The sequence below is a fragment of the Lepisosteus oculatus genome, chromosome 7 (genome assembly GCF_040954835.1).
Source record: "Lepisosteus oculatus isolate fLepOcu1 chromosome 7, fLepOcu1.hap2, whole genome shotgun sequence".
Classification (NCBI taxonomy): Eukaryota; Metazoa; Chordata; class Actinopteri; order Semionotiformes; family Lepisosteidae; genus Lepisosteus; species Lepisosteus oculatus.
The window spans coordinates 37,452,527-37,469,983 of NC_090702.1; the positions used below are offsets into that span (position 1 = coordinate 37,452,527).

General features: G+C 35.8%; 1 protein-coding gene across 1 annotated transcript in view; it reads left to right on the top strand.

Moving 5' to 3' along the window:
- Positions 1-6,958, top strand: part of LOC102692893 (mucin-19-like) — a 45,542-nt gene extending 38,584 nt beyond the window's left edge. The window contains exons 22-24 of the mRNA XM_069192916.1: positions 1,316-1,426; positions 2,512-2,653; positions 6,877-6,958. Coding sequence (XP_069049017.1) covers positions 1,316-1,426; positions 2,512-2,653; positions 6,877-6,958 — 335 coding nt within the window. The remainder of the gene's footprint in view (positions 1-1,315; positions 1,427-2,511; positions 2,654-6,876) is intronic.
- The last annotated feature ends 10,499 nt before the right edge of the window (positions 6,959-17,457 follow it).

Sequence of the window (17,457 nt, forward strand, 5' to 3'; positions counted from 1 at the left end):
ATCTCAAATGCCTCCCTTCGCCTTTGTCCCTAGCATTCAAACCAACTCCACCAAGCTGAAGCAAGCTTTTATACAACACTGGTCATAATCATTCTATTAGAGCATCCCTTGCTTTAATATTGGTTTCTTCACTGATAGTTTGGGGGTCTATGTGTTTTACTTTTGGGGTTCAAGCCTCATCATCATCATGGTCAAGAGGATACCCACTAACCAATCGGATTAAGCCAAATTTTACTAATCAAGTATTCCAAGCATTCACAAAGCATTCATTTTTTTATATTGTTGTCCTTAGTGAAATTGAACTTCTTAACTGAAGTTCAGGAGGGAGAACAATGACAAGTCTATCTCACACAGCTGTACCTAATCTCCATCTTTATGAAAATAGCTACAATATACTAAGGCATCTGTCTGTGCCTGGTCTGGTTGAGCAAGACACAGGGAACTTTAGGGAAAGCTCCATGTCATAGTGAGACAGGACTGCAGTGGGAAACTGTTAAAACTCCAATGTTAGCAGTAAGACTCTTAGATATAGAAGGTTCAGGTCATCGAGAGTAGGGGAAGCTCTCACTGGAGTAGCACCCTCATTTGTTTCCAGCTGGGCTCACTGGTAAAAAGAAGACAGTTTGGAATGAAATAGGACCAATAGAATCGACCAGGATGAGATACTCGCCACTGTTACTTGAAACACAGGGAACCTTACTTACAAAGCAAGTCCATTGCCTCACCAACTAGCCTCCTCCAGCGCATCCTATCTCTCCAGGCAAACCAAAATCTCTTATCTTTGTCTTTCGAGGCTGTCGTAACAGATAGTGTTTTATGATATAGGGGTATTAACCTGCAACCTGGAGGGCCAGGGTACCATTCTTCATCTGGCCCTTCACTAAAGACCTGTCCGGCTTGGATGCCCCTACCAGAAGCTACAGCTCCTGCCGACTAGCTCTTTAGATCCTTTGAGCATGACAAGGTGATGATACCTTTGAGGAAGAACACAAGGAACTGCATGGTTAAAATAAGTTTGAAGTTTAAAATAATGTGGCAGAGTTCCCTCATGGTAGGATACCATACAGGGGGATCTGTTGGAATAGGGTTCAAGCCTCCAGATCCTATGGCCAGGGGCCTACCCATTAAATAAGCAGGTTAAGTCAAACATTTCTCACCAAGTATTCCAAGCATTCAGAAAACATTCAATTCTTGGATGTTGTTTTCACTAGTGACCTCTTAATATAATGATTGTTCTCAGACTTTTGATGTAGAAATGTCATTTTATTTTTTTCAATTCTTAGCACTATGAAAATTCTTTGTTCTATCTTTCCAGCTGTATATTGTGATTATTATAATGTCCCTGGAGAATGTAGCTGGCATTATGAACCGTGTGGTACAGTTCCAACATGTGGTAAAAACAATAGGTTCGCTGGAAAGCTCGAAGGTAAGAGTGACACTTCCAATTGTTTCAGTATGCTTATACATCTTGACGGCCTCTTCTCTGCTTAGTTTGTGGTTTCTCGTTTTTCAGTTGCTCTTCATCAATAGTTTTTAGTTTTCTTTCACGGGAATGCTTTTTGTCCAGAAGAAGAATTTGTTCTTCTTTCTGAAGTTTGTTTATCTAGAATGTAAGAAAGGTTACAAGCAAAAGAAGGGCATTCGGGAAATTAAGAATGCAGTGCTTGGAGTTTCTTTTTGACTCATCCAAACAGAGTGACAGATTCAAGTTCATTTCAAGTCAATGTGCAAGTTGTACTTCTAACAGATATACCACTTTTTTCAGTTGGACATTACTAGTATGATCAAATGAATGTGGATTACTCTATACTAAATTAAGTGCTTCATTGAAAATGTTAATATTACACTTGTTACAACAATGGTAAGTGCTAAATACTTTTGGAAAGTACTGTACCTTCTTGCCTCAACAAAAAAGGCTAAATAAGGAAATGACAAATCTCACAAAAAGCTCCTAAATTGCCTTTCCTATCAGCATGTACAGTACATTTTGTACCACTCCTCTTCATATAATGATACCTTACATTTTCATTCTTGTAAATGTTTACATTTTAATTACAACATTTTATTGGTAATATCGCTGTTCTGTTCGGATAATTATCTAAATCCTCAATCATTCACTACTCTAGATAAGTTACATCTTCAGCAAATGTGACTAATTTGTTACTGATATAGCAGACTATAATTTCTGTGTATTAAAGACAAGAATATGCACACAGCACTAACTCTAGGAACTTTATACTCAACCCAGAAGCTATTTGCTCAATGCCTGTAAAGGCTATGGAACACAGTTTATAAATGCTTCTTGTTAAGAGTTTAATTATTTGCATAATAAGGTTTTCTTTGCTCTGAAAAAACAGGGACCAAGGGTAGAAATGCTTCTTTAAGAAGTCTGAGCTTATATTTCACTAGATATTTTGCAAATATTGTAAATAAATTTATGGCAGCTTAGTGTAACAGAAATATATTTACAGTAAATGCAATCACTGACTGTGTCTTTATATTTCTATGCAGGCTGCTATCCCAGGTGTCCAGATGATGCACCGTATTTTGATGAAAACAAAATGAAGTGTTCTAGTTTGCAAAACTGCAGTTGTTTTTACAATGAGACGATAATTGAACCTAACGTAACTGTGGAAAACTGTAATGTCAAATGGTAAGTACTTTGTGATATACAGTAGTTGTTACTGTACATTGTGTTTGTGAACCAGTAGTTAGCATATTTTCAGAATTCCTCAAATCAATGTTGCAGTATTGAAACAAGAAGATACTGTTCTCTCCACTGGAGAAGACTCTCACACTGAGGAAGGACTTTTTTTCCTCAGGAAACTAATCATCAGGATTTCTGCCAGGTTACTGTTTCCCTTATATAACAAGGACCTATGCACCTCAGGGTTCTTCCGTTGCAGCATCCAATCCAGCAATCCAGCAGCCTTATTACCTGTTTTATAGTAGATTTCACTTCCACCACAGGGTCTGGAAATCCTGAATCCCAAACCACCTCCAGGATTTGCTCTAACCTTACAACTAAAACACCCTTCTAGTGGTTATAACCACATCCCTTTTCTCCCTCCTTCTTATTAACCAATATCCTAAGCTTTAAATTGAATCTTAATTGGTAATGAATCCTTAACAGATTATTCTGTTTGGCCAGGAGAGATTCTTAAGAAAATCTGGTGCCCCTGATGAAGTAACAGTCTGGTTTGCTATAACCTTAATAATCTACTAGGTATGGTGATAGAATTCCTTCCACCCAACCTAGCAGCTGCATACAACTTCCACCCAAGATCTCTGTATTCTTTCTAACTTTTAGAAAAGACTGTAAGGCTTCAATTTTGGAGTAAATCTTTAGGAGAATTAACCTCCTCCCCACTTCCCTTTCATAATCCATAAAGAAAACCAGCACCTCAGTGAGTACTCTCTGGTTTGTGGCTAGACATAACCGACAGAACCATAGGGAGGGCTTATGCTGCAGTATGTCTCTGCTCACACCTTACAATTTAAACCTTAACCATCTGGTTCTAAAATCTATCCTGTTTCATCTCCACAAACAAGAGACTGCTTTTAACCCTATTCTACTTACACTAACCAAAGGCTTTAACCAAGACACTGTTCATAATCAAGAGTCTGCTTGAACCTATTTAATTTAAAGAGAACTTTTAACCAACAACAGATGCAGCACAGTGCTCGGCTGTATCCATATACAAATACTTAGACTTAAATGGTGTACCAATGACTGAACTGATTACTCTTTAAAGAACACTAAAATTGTAAGATTGATAAAGATATTAAATCATCATATTGGATTGTTTGTGTTTATGAAATATTATTACAAAAAGGGATTATGAAAATAGAGAATAGCATAAATAAACCAAGCAGGTTAATCAATAATTAAAATAATCATAACCCCCAAATTTTAAAAGTTTAGAACAAGATACCTGAGCAGTTGGTATAATTAGAGGCCCCTGAATTTTTTGTTCTGTGGTATAGCTTTTGATGAAAAGTGTAATAAGTCAGTCACACTGGGTTAAATATTTATTGACACAGCACAAACTAAACTACATACAACATAAACATATATAACATACAACCTACACTATTTTAAAAAGGGCATCTCAAAGGCCTACAGTTCATCCTGACAACTAGAAAAAGTACCAAATATGCAAATCCTACAGTACGTAACACCTAAGAAGACAAACAAAAAGAGATAAACCTGCCTTCTGCACTAAACAGAATACAACCTAGAGTTAAATCACTCAATTAACCTGGATGTAGCTAAATTAAAGGGAACCTATCTCCCTATTCTAAAAATCCACTAACCAGGAGAGAACACTTTAACTTAGGGATTCTCTATATTGGAAATCAGCTTCTTAAAAACAACCAGCTTATTTAACAAGATTCAAATACTTATCCTGAATCTGATCACTAACTGGGACAAGAATAAATGAGATGATTCATTTGATCAATGTGTCTCCAGAACTAATACCACTCAGAAAACACTTCAGTTCCTTTCTTGATTTGAAGCTCCTGAGAAATACAAATTTTGACACTAGTTAGATGTTTGACCATTGTCTGTAGATTCTTGAGACATCTTTATAGTCACTACAATAACTGTAGCAATAAATTCATATCAGGTTTGTTGTTTTCCTGAGATTAACCATTATGTCTGTTTTATGCCTACAGTGTTTGCCTAAATGGATCACTGATTTGCTGTAAGTAAAAAAAAAACATATTTTGATTAGAACACTAAGGATTTTTTAAAACCTAATTTTAATTGAAATCCTAGAAAACAACTGATAAGCAAAATATATTGATTTTGTGATTTCTACTTTGTGCCTCTCCCCAGGAATCCACAGACTTCTCTGTTGTTCCATTGCCAGCTATTTTCTTTGTGGTCTAATATGGTTCTGACTTCTCATTGTTTTTAGTTCAGCCCTTTTACTGTCTGAAAAAATACCCAACTACTCTTTAACATGTTGTATTCTTCAATTTGCTTCTTCTTTTTACATGTTCAGTTATGTTCAAGGTCAAAGCCCAGTATGTTTTCCTTTGTCTTTTAACTTCAGTTTTACATTTTTCTGACTCTGCTACACAACACATTGTGAAACTCTGAGGTCTTTACAATCCCTTCTTCTCATCTCTTTCTTTTGCCATCCTTCATGTCAGCCCTCAGTTCTCAACTAATGTGCCATCTCTTGTGTCATGCCATCTTTCCTAGTTTTTATCTTGTTCCCTGTGCCAGAAGGCATCTTATTGTGAGCCCAGAGATAGGTGTCCTATTCCCAGCTAGTGTGATTTCTAAAATAATACTTTCTACCTCTTTCTTCGACTATTTCAGTTTCTGCTACTATTACTTCCTTTTCTCATGTTACTAATTAGTTTTCCTTAATGTTCTGCCTTACAGCACTAAATCTAGCTATAAATGTGGTTTGCTTCTTAGCTTGACAATCATGATTCAAAGAATTAATCTCTAAAAACAGACGCTTCTGCCTTGGTTCTGAAAAATCAAAGGAGTATTTTGTGATATTGTGTCTCACTTGGTTTTTGACGGCACTGGAGCCCCTTAACCTTAACTGATCTCTCAAACAAGTGGGTTTAAATCAACCAAAAATGGTCAAAATCATCATGCAATATATAATGTATAAAAGTATATTAGTTTCAGCTATGATATGAACCCCATGACCACACACAGGGAAAAATAGATTCCTACAATCTTCCCACTTTTTCTCCACTTGTCCTTTCACATGTCCCCAGTAACAAAGCTGCATAGTGGAGGTTCATAACTGATTAGAGGAGAGGCATGCTTCTCATACCTTGTTGACTAATGTCATATTATCCCAGGTGGTAAGCATTGTGTGCTTACGGAATCGAGTTACAGTTGGACAGTGACTTGACTCAGGCTTGGTCCTACAATAACAGACCACAACCTGCACTTTGAAGAACAAATTTCAGAAGGGCTCAGAAAAAAAAATGGCTAGAAAAGGTCTCCAAAATCTGCACATTTATAATAAAGATCACATGCTAAGCTTTGTTTGTCCATTTTAAATATAGAAATGAATAAAAGCATCAAAACTGATCATCTTCCCATACTGATTTTTAAAATTGAATTATGATTTGATTATAATATGAAGTAGGACAAAAACAATTCTAATCAATATTTTTGGATTGGACAGGCTAACTAAAACAGCAATAGGGCTAGCATACTCTTGCCCATATTCTCTCCAACCCCTATTAGAAGTATTTCTTTTTCCATAGATTTTCTTTCCAAATAAGTAACAGTTAAAGCACTTAAGAGTTGAAATAAGTTATTTCTGTTATCACTGACATTTAAAAATAGTAATCCAAGGTCAGTCCAAGAGAAAAAAGGAAGGAAAGACAAGTTAGGGAAGACATCCACCATAGAATCATACCTTAGAGTCATACCATAGAATCACACACACGTTATTGAGTGGCAAATTCTCAGGTGGCTTTAACAATAAACAGAAATCTGTTGTTTTCTATTTCTCCAGAGTTAAAGCCTCTGGATCATACCACCCATTTAAAGGAATGGTCTGAATGTTTCTTAATGGTGTGGTACTGAAATAAAGGTCTAAGAAGGTATAAAATAAAAATTGTTAACCAATGGGTTTCATAAGATGTTAAAAACTGTAGCTAACACAGCTAAAGGCATGTTATATTGTCCTGTCAATATGTGGGGACTGTCACCTCAATGTTTATTATTTCAGACTCAGCTACACCATAGAACTTTAATGTCTTAAAAGAATAGGGTAAACCTCATATTTATTATAATACATTTTTTAAAATTAATTATATTCTGGTCTGTCTTAATTAATATTTTGTTTCTGAAAGTAATGAAATACTTATTTTATTCTTTGCTAGCATCTTCAACAATAACAACAACATCAACAACAACCACAACCACAACAACAACACCAACAACAACGAGATCAACAACAAGTAATTATTTATACCTGTACTACTGTACTTCTTTAAATCTACTTAATGTGGAATATTAATATGGAATCCCTTCTTTCTCTTTTAACTTCAATTTACATTTTTCTGGCTCTTCTACACAAATATTGTGAAACTCAGAGGTCTTTACAATCCTTTCTTCTTATCTCATTCTTTTGCCATCCTTCATGGCATAGTGTCAGCCCTCAAGTATCAACTGTCGTCTCATCTCTTGTGTCATGCTATCTTTCCTAGTTTTTATCTTGTTCCATGTGCCAGCGGGCATCCTATTGTGAGCACAGTGATAGCTGTCCTACTTTTAGCTAGTGTGCTTTCTAGAATAATATTGTCCACTTCTTTTTTCAACTATTTCATTTTCTGCCCCTAAAACTCCCTGTTCCCATGCTACTAATTAGTTTGCCTTAATGTTCCACCATATTGCACTACATCTAGCTACATCTTAACTGTACTTCTTTTATTCTTTGCTAGTATCTACAACAACACCAACAACAACATCAACAACAACGAGATCAACAACAGGTAATTATGAATACCACCATAATTTGTACAGAAAAGTGTAGGATTTACTGCTGTAAAATGTATTTGAAAATTATGAAACAACACTATTTGTTTCCCCAAAAATAGTTAGTATTAAATAAGAATGAAAATTTCTCTGTTAAATACCAAATTCTATGTTTCTTTGAAAAAAAGATTCCCAGTGATTAGCTGCTCAAGTGTTATGTTGTAGGAAAAAGGGGCTATGTCTGATGAAATTCCTCTGTAAGCTAACATCTACTACAGTTATCATTCTGTTGCCTTTACTTAAATTATCTTCACCTTGAAGATTTGCATTAGGATAACACCCATCTTTGTAGACACAGCTTAACCAGGTGCAGTCTTTGGTGAGACAGGACAAGATCAATGACACAGTTCTAGGGTTTTATTAAATATAAACCTATCCTTTCAGTTGAACTGGTCAGTGAAATCAGAGGCTTTTCATTTCCCTCCCTTTCCTCTGGAGAAGAAATGGAAGGCTGATTTTGAACTAATACTTTGACAGGACTGGTTCAGGACTGGTCTTACAGGACAAGATAAAGTTTATCACTTTCTTGCAGATTGGACTAGCTTTTTATGTATCATGGTGTTCATACACAGGGTAAACTCCTATCAAGACAGGGACATTCTCTTTGATTTGTGGATGCTGTAGTCCCAGCCTATGAGGTGGACAGTATTCCCCTTCTGAGGAGGGTCATGGCACTCTTTTTGAGAGGTGTGGTGGTGTGTTTGGCCCTATTTAGAATTGCCTCAAAATTGTAGATGTGTGTGTCACGAGGTTTTACTGCCTGAGTGTTGTTAATTCAGTCATTAGTGTTGCCCAGCCATTTGAACCTTATGACTGATGAGGTTGTCTGTTGTTACTTCATTGTTGTGTCCTTTTAAAAACTTTGTTATACTGTATATTTTACCAGTGTTTTCATGAGTCCTTCAAAGGAAAGGGAAATGTTAGTTTACATATGTAACTCTAGATTTCCGAAAGAAAAGAAAGTCCTTTGTGATTAAAACATTTGATGATAGACTAATACAAATTCATTCCCACGGCTAGCAAAATCTGATATGCCATGTTCAGTGGGTCAGTCTTTCAGGTTTGAAATAACTGGAAATGTTCAAATAGCAGCAATAAACCATACTTTTAGTGTTCTTTCAGGAAGTCAATTTCTATACAGTATACTACAGTACTGTATATATTAAGAACTTGATTCTATTACTCCTCACATTTCATTGGTCACATTTCAATGTGTGAAGTGGCTTGCAGTCTTTTTTGTACTTAACTATGGAAAATGTGTCTGGTTTTTATTTATTATGTGAATTTTAGTCAGAAGTATACAGTACATAAGAAAGCCTACAAACAAGAGGAGGCCATTGGGTCTATCTAACCTGTTTTGAGTTATCAACTAATCAATCCAAGCATTTCATCCAGCCATTTCTTATGAGAAGTTATGGGTTTTAGCTTCACCAGAACAGTGTGGCTGAGTACCGTACTCCCATGTTTCCACACCCTTTTGTGTGAAGAAGTGTCTCCTGCTATTGGTTTTAAGTTCACCTTTTCACTTTGCATCCTCTGGATTGTGTTTCACTATATATAATAAACCTATGGATTATTACATCAATGGTGAAACTTGTAATAGACGATTGTACAAAAGTTTGTTTTGCCTTCTAAATGAGAAATCATACTGAAATACTGATGTAGCCACTCAGAATGCAATTAAAAGTTTTTTCCAGTGGCAAACACACCATAGCATACCGCAGCACACAAATTTAACTTGACTGGCAGATGAAAATCAATAAGGTGGTACCTCTGGTGCATTAGATGTCAGTTAAAATGATTGCTTCATTAAGTCTGCTCTACTACTGTGCTTCTTTAAATCTACGCAATATGAAATATTAATATGGAATCATGTAACTAATTTTCCATGTTTATGTATTTGCTTTGCATAAAATAGTACATAGTGTTTCAAAGCAGGAAGCTGCTCATTCTCAACTTTTTAAATGCACACGTTGAAAGACAGGTTGGATCTTTAAATATTTTTTTAATTACCCAGTTATTTCAAAAGGATACAATGAGGAACTGCTTAGATTATGTCTTCAGTTTAAAAATATATATTGACACAACTATGAAATATATGACATGCTTTAAGTCTTACTTAAGAAAATGTAATTGTTTGTTAATATGTTAATGTTAAGGCTAAAACAGCAACTCCTGTGGTTTTTGGAGACAGATCTAATTTTACGGTTCACACAAATGCACCGAAAATACTGGTATTCATGTTTTTGTGCTGTAATCCTCTCATCCAGTAATTCAGTGCCTGAACTTTCCAAACTATGTTACTAATGGTCAGGTTACTTGTACGTGATTATCATAAATATAAGGTGTTGTATCCTGGGAATAGCAGCACTACTACTTTTAATGGGCAAACCGGCACAGTTTTATTGTTTGTGGTTTTTGTAGTGGGCAACTTCACAGAACTAATTCCCAACTGCATATAATTTGATCTTGCTGTGTGAAACTGAAAATCCAGACTTTTGTCAACATATTTACTAAATGTAATCTGGTTCACTAATCTCACTTTGTGAAATAGTCCTCACTGAATCATTTCACCCTCTAAACACAACACCTACTGGGCACATTGTGATCTCACACACAGGTGAGAAATAGGGATAAAAACTTCAGTTTTTAAATATGTATCTTTTGTAAATGTTAATACAATGTCAAATATATTTGTATTTCTATTTTTTTGCCTAATATTTATACCTTTCATCATACTGTGGCAGTTGTGATATGGCGCATTACACCTCAAGCAGTCAAGAGTGACTGCATCTCTACCTCGAAAAGAGAGGAGATATTTGTTTTGTGATAGGCAGACTAACTAAAAAAAACATCATACCCTGGCTACAAACATACACATATTCATTACTTTAAGTTTCATTGCTAATTGTTCCTTGTATTACAAAAAGTACATTGAATGTTACACTGACTACAAACAAGGCACAAGCAAAACTCCGTATTGACAATAAAATAATATAATAATTACCCTTATTACAAAAACATTTGTTGTCAATTACATAACCAAGTACATGAGAGGTGTAGTATATCAAAGAAGGTATTTGTCATATCATATCTTTCCTAATCTTTTTGGGAAAAGTGGATGGCACAAAGGCACCTGGCAGTTTATGTGACTTACTGTATGTAGTGCTTATTTGTTAAGGTTGGAGTACGGTAATGTCATATAGCACTGCAATTTAAGGGAGGTATGTTTAGTACAAGGCATGGATTTCATTGTTTTAATTCTTAACATGAGTTGAAATAGATAGGCTACATACTCCACAGTTCCCCCACAATGCCAAGTCTGGGTGACACACAAATTTGCATAAGGGTATTGTGAGACAATGAATATTGTTACAAATGGGGGGTTCCGAAAATGGTGAAAATCAGGAATTGACCAAGCAGTTTAGTCAAGAAGTAAAATAAATATTCATAACCCCCAACATGTAAGTGATTTCTCCAGAATATACCCGAGCAGCTGGTAGAATTACAACCACATAAATAATAATATTAATAATTCCTTACACTTATATGGTACTTTCCTGGACACTCCACTCAAAGTGCTTTATAGGTAATGGGGACTCCCCTCCACCACCAATGTACAGCAACAGCGCCAGTACGCTCACCACACATCAGATAACAGTGGGGAGGAGAACAGAGTGATGAAACCAATTTTTATAGATGGGGATTATAAGGAGGCCATGATTGAGAAAGGCCAATGGGAAATTGGTGGGACATTGGGGTAATACCCCTACTCTTTCTGAGAAACACCCTGCGATTTTATATGACCAGAGAGTGTCAGGACCTCAGTTTTACGTCTCATCCAAAGGATGGCGCCTTTTTAGAGTATAGTGTCCCCGTCACTATACAGGGGCATTTGGACCTGCACAGATCACAGGGTGAGCAACTCCTGCTGGCCCCACTAACACCTCTTCCAGTAGCAACATTTTTCCCAGGAGGTCTCCCATCCAGGTATTGACTAGACGCATACCTGCTTAGTTCAGTGGCCTGTCAGTTGTGAGTTGCAGGGCGATATGGCTGCTGGTTATACTAATCCAGGTACACTTTGTAAAACAAATATTTACTATAATGACAAAAACCATACAACACACAAGTTACTCTATGTACAGTATTTACAGTACAGAAGAGACTTTTCAGAGGCCTAACATTCTAGCCACCCAGAAAACCCCCAGACTTCTACTAAGTATTGTGGAAGAAAACTCAGTCTTTACCTGGGTTATGAGATTGTCTAACAAATATCTTTTATTCAATCAGCTGAAGGGTAGCATAGCACAGAGTCAGGGTTTCCCCTGGCACTCACTAAATATGCTCGCTCGACTGTAGTTACACTTTTCCTTTTATACCATACATGTAGGTGAGACTTTTATATATCAAAGAAATACACAAGGCAGAGGACACTTACAGAAGTCTTTAAAACACAAACAAACAGGACAGGAATATTCCATTTGGCATTCTGCAATCTTGTTTTTGTTCTCTCTGATAAAACACACAGGTGTGAAACATCACAAGCTTTAGTAGCAGAAAGAGTTGTTTTAGGTGCAAACAGAAAACCCCCTGCACAGAGTCACAGTCTAGGCCCTTTTCAAGAGTTCATCTCACTCAGTATTCCAAAGTATGTAACTCTTAATGAATGCCTACAGAGGCCAAATAAGAGATAAAATGCCTTCTAAATAAATGTGATACAATCAGTTTAATTCAAGGTGCTTTATTAGCATGACCGATGCGTACAATCAATGTTGCCAAAGCAAATAAAATAATGAAATTCACATGAAACAAAACAAAAAATAAAAGTAAAATAAAATCTACAGACATATTACAGACATTTACAACAATGACATATTATAAAATATTTAAATATACTGTAGACAGAAGGAGCATTATTGGGAGACAGACTCACTGTTCCTCAGGCTGTGACAGGAGATCACATACTGGGCTGCCAGTTCCACTGAGTTCCCTCCTCCCTCTCCCAGTAGGATTGGGACCCGTTGTGATTCTGGCAGGTGTGGGAACTCTGGGATTAGATTTCTGAATTTAAGGAAGAATTTTTCTCTAATCCCAGAGAATCTGTCACCGTGCAGTAAGAAGTGCACTTCTGACTCTATTTCTCCCTGCTGGCAGTGGGAGCACAGCCTGTCCTCTCTGGGCAGCCAGGTCTGCCTGTATCGCCCAGTTTCTATGGCCAGGCTGTGGTCCCTGAGCCTGTACTTCGTCAGGGTCTGTTTGTTGTTGTTGTTTTTTGTTGTAGACAATACTTTAATACTCTTTTCTGTATGATTATCAATAGTGGGTACTGGCCTAATTCGGCTCTGCACCCATTGTAAGGTGTTTTTCTCTGCACACGGAGGACGTTTCTACAGATCTCCATGTGCAGAGTTTCTGTGGGGTGTTTGTCCCATTGAGTGTAATCCTGGTCTGTGAGGGGACCCCACACTTCACTGCCATATAGGGCAATGGGTTGGATTACACTTTCAAATATTTGGAGCCAGATTCTTGTTGGTGGATTGATGTTGAAGAGCCTCCTTCTTAGTGCTCTGAGTGCCTTCTCCCTTAGTGCCTTCACTGCCAGATCAAAACTCCCAGATGAGCTGATGGTGAGACCAAGATATGTGTAGCTGGATGAGTGCTCCACTGTGTTGTTGAGTGTGAATTTGTACCTGTTTCCCTGAGGGCTGTCTTTCTTCTGGAAAACCATAACTCTGGTCTTGTCCAGATTGACTGTCAGTGTCCAGGTCTGATAGTACTGCTCCAGCAGTGCCAGGTTCTGCTGTAGCCCCTATTCTGTGGGCGACAGCAGGACCAGGTCATCTGCATAGAGCAGGAACTTGATTTCTGTGTCATGTAGTGTGAGACCAGGAGCTGCAGACTGTTCCAACATTCATGCTAATTCATTGATCTAGATATTGAACAGTGTTGGGCTCAGGCTGCAGGCCTGTCTCACCCCACGGCCTTGGGTGATGAATTTGGTCCTTTTGTTTCCAATTTTCACTGCACATTTGCTCTCTGCCTACATTGATTTAATGATGTCGTACACTTTGCCCCCTATGCCACTTTGGAGTAGTATGTAAAACAATCTTTCATGACAAATCGAGTCAAATGCTTTTTTGAAATCAACATACCAGGGAAAAAGTTTTCCTTTTTGTTTTTGGTGGACAATCTCTCTCTCTCTGCATCCCGAATGCAACAAAATAAATGGGAGCCTATCTCCCTATACTAAAAATGCACCCCAAGCAGAAAAGATGTTTCTAATCAGGTTATCTTTACCCAGGAAACCCAAGGTCCCTAAAAACTCAGAATAGCAAGCTCTCTCTAGCAAGGTTCAAATACTTAGCTCCAGTCAGGCTTTGTTTGGATGTTCATAAAGCAGGGCCTCTCTCTCCTGGTGCAAGCTTCGGGTTCCAACTCCTCTTTCCTTTCTGTTCTTGTCCTGCTCTTCTCGCTTCTTGTTGTCTCCTTCCTTGTTCTTAATGTGATCTTATATTGTGTGTTTCTGTACTGCTCATTGACAATCATTAACCCACAACTTACCTAGGTATACCAAAGTAAACTTTACAATGATTTCTGATTAATGGACCCCTACATTTCCACAAACATTCTCTCTGCTTTGAAGCTAGAAGTGTTCACTTTGCCAAGTGTCACAATCTTTATTTAAAATATGAGACACTTCTCAGTCACCCCAAACTGTAACAATATAATAATGTATGATTGAAAAGGGTAACATTTATATAAAATGTCAATTATATTCTACTTAATATGTAATATATTCACAGGGCTCCAGATAATATAGACATTGAAGAACAGTCCCTTTCTCTGTATCCTCTTCCACTAATTAATTGATCAACATTAAGGGGTGTATAGAAACACATCACCTCCAACAATTCACACACACATAAAAACTGTACTTAATACTGTGTATATGCTTTGATGCTGAAAGCTAGCTGTAAATCTTGTAAACCTATATTTAACTTTTTTACCTTTTCTATAGGGAGTACAACTTTTTCGGTTGTTACAGGTAATTATATCCCATACACTTTATTTTTCATTGAAATAATTTTAAATGCACAGTTTTAAATACACCAACAAAACCAACATTATAAAGTTTTTTAAAGACATACTGTATACTATAAGGAAGTAGTTTCTAAGCAGCTTCAATTTTGCTCCATACAGTATTATATTTAAATATTTTATGCTGTTTTTAAAAGTCTTAACAACCTAAAATAGATTGTGAGAAGCAAGCTGATGGGGAAGGGGAAATTTTTATTTCAGAATGAGATGATGTCCTGTAATCATATAATGAGATCAAATCATATTATCATTTTCAATCGTTTTTGAATCATTTTCAAAATTATTAAAATCATTTTGAAGTAGATAAAAAAATTAAAAACTTGCTAAAGAGGAATTTATTTAAAGTGCAAATTGCACTTTAAACCTTTTGTAATTTGATATAGTAAGTAAATATTGGCAGTATTGCAAGATACTAATAATGAAAGAGAAAACATTAGAATTATATTTTTGTAGTAATTATATTTTGTAGTTATAATTACCAGGAACAGTAACATGTGCAACAATTTAATTAAATTTAAGTGTTATGGATTCTTTATCATTTGAAAAAATGGTTTTGACTCACCAAAACAACCTGTGACTCCAAATTGGACAGATATGTGATTAAACTGCAAATTCCTAAATCAAAACATAAAATAACAATCTTAACAATAATGTTATTTATAAAGTTTCAGTTGTAGTTATGACATTTTCATTTTCATTTACAGGTCCTAATGTCACCAATACAGGTATTTAAGGCTGCTTATTTACTCATTCCTGCAACTATATGAAAACATACTGTAAATGCAAGATTAATTAATCTTTCATCCACATTTCTGGAACAATATTTCTGCAGAAAATTGAAATTGCCTTTCATTGCATAAACAAAAAACAGAAATGTAGTGCTGCACACTGAACATAAAAACCGTGGAAGTTATTTTTCTAGTTGGTTATCTACAGTATGCTGTTATCCATGGGGTTATTGTGGGGTTTTCTAGTGGGGTTGCAGGTTATATAGTATACTGACTTGTTTACAGTACATAATATGTGAATATTTACATTTTTATATTACATATTTGTTTTATATTAACTAATTCTATATGGGTATGGGACTATCCTTGGGCTATGAAACTTTAGTTTTAGATATCTGGAAAAAAAAAACGTTTTTTTATGTTAGTCATATGAAAACAAGACATGATAAAAAGTTCCACTTATTTATTTTTTATCTTCCCGGTCTGTAGTCAGCAATTACCTGTTATCATTAAACCAGAACTCAGTCTAGAAAAAGTAGAGTTAATTGTCTTCAACAAGTACGCGATAGCATCAGCAGTAGGTCAGGGGAAGCTCTCATTGATTATCCTGCAGGCACCTGGAAGGTCTTTTGTGTTTCAAACTTAAAATACAGTACCAGCCCTACACACAATCAGAGTTTGATCAGCTGTGTCTCCCCTCCTGGGGAAGCCGGGATACACAGATTAAGAAGAGAACCCAAATATGAGCCAGTGATGTTAGAAATATAGAAACAAACCTGCTTAACAGAAAGGAACATTTAAACTGGAAGTGTCACACAAATAAAATAACAGATCATTATTTCTCTTATGGTTGCTTTTTAATAACATCCTTACTGCTGTAAGGCATGCTTGCCACAAAATGCCTTAGAGTGTTTCATGCTATTTTTAATTTAAATAACGAAAACACACTTGTTCTTATCTTACAATTCCAACTTCATCTTCTTTGGAAACTGTAAATTTTAATTTTAATTTAGCTAATAGTGTTATTCTTCTTGCACAACTAAAATGTTTAATTCAGAAATGTTGCTTTAATAATAAGAAACATTCAAAAATAATATACATTTCATTTAGTCATAGCGCACTAACTACATTTTTTTTTATTTAGCTCCAAAGAATACTTCTCAAATTGGTAAGCTTATTTTCTATTTGTCTTCTCTAGGTGAAAGTAAAAAGTCCAAAAACATATCTGTAATATACTGTATACAGAATTTTGCTCTTGTGAAGGACTTAACAATCATTAATACTAAAGTTTTCTAGAATATATTAGTAAGTGATGGGGTATAATATCCTATATTTATTTAATAAAAAGTTAAATTAAAATTGTGCACTGCATGCGACTCTGCAACATTTTCACCATGGACTTTTTCATAGTTACTGTATATGTCTTTCAGACATGTTCTCTGATATCCATGACTTGATCGCTCCATTCAGGTGTGATTAATTCATGTGCTTTAATCTTCATGGATACTTAGATACTTGGAACATTGATAAATCCATGTTATCTCATGCACTTTGAGAAATTCTAAATAGTAAAAGAACATGAGCATTATAAAACTTGTATTTTGTATTTTGTGTTTTAGAGGAGAACATATCTGAATGAATCCAAAAATATCCAATCTTTGTAGTGCTTATCAAAAACAACCTAGCCAAAACCAACTGGAACAAATACCTTTTAGACAACACCTACTTGAGAAAGTGCAGGAGCTTCTGAAAAAAAGTAACATTATCTTTTACTGTATGTAGAAGACATCAAATCAGTAGGAAACATTTTTTCCAGCAGGGAATACACAGTCTTAGTAATTCTGTATCTGTCACACACTCAAATGAAAGCATTTTCTTCTGTGGTGATGCTGTCAGGTAAAGATCTGTTGTTGTTATTATTACCCATTCTAGGTCAGTTTCACAGATGTAAATGTTATGAGAAAGAAGACAAAGTTTGGAATCAAATCAGAAATAAATTTCCTCAAATAATTCAATTTCAATTCAGATAGAAATATTTTACTAGTTATTTCTTTTCATAGTACACCAAGAGAACAAAAATGAAAAAATAAAATCAAT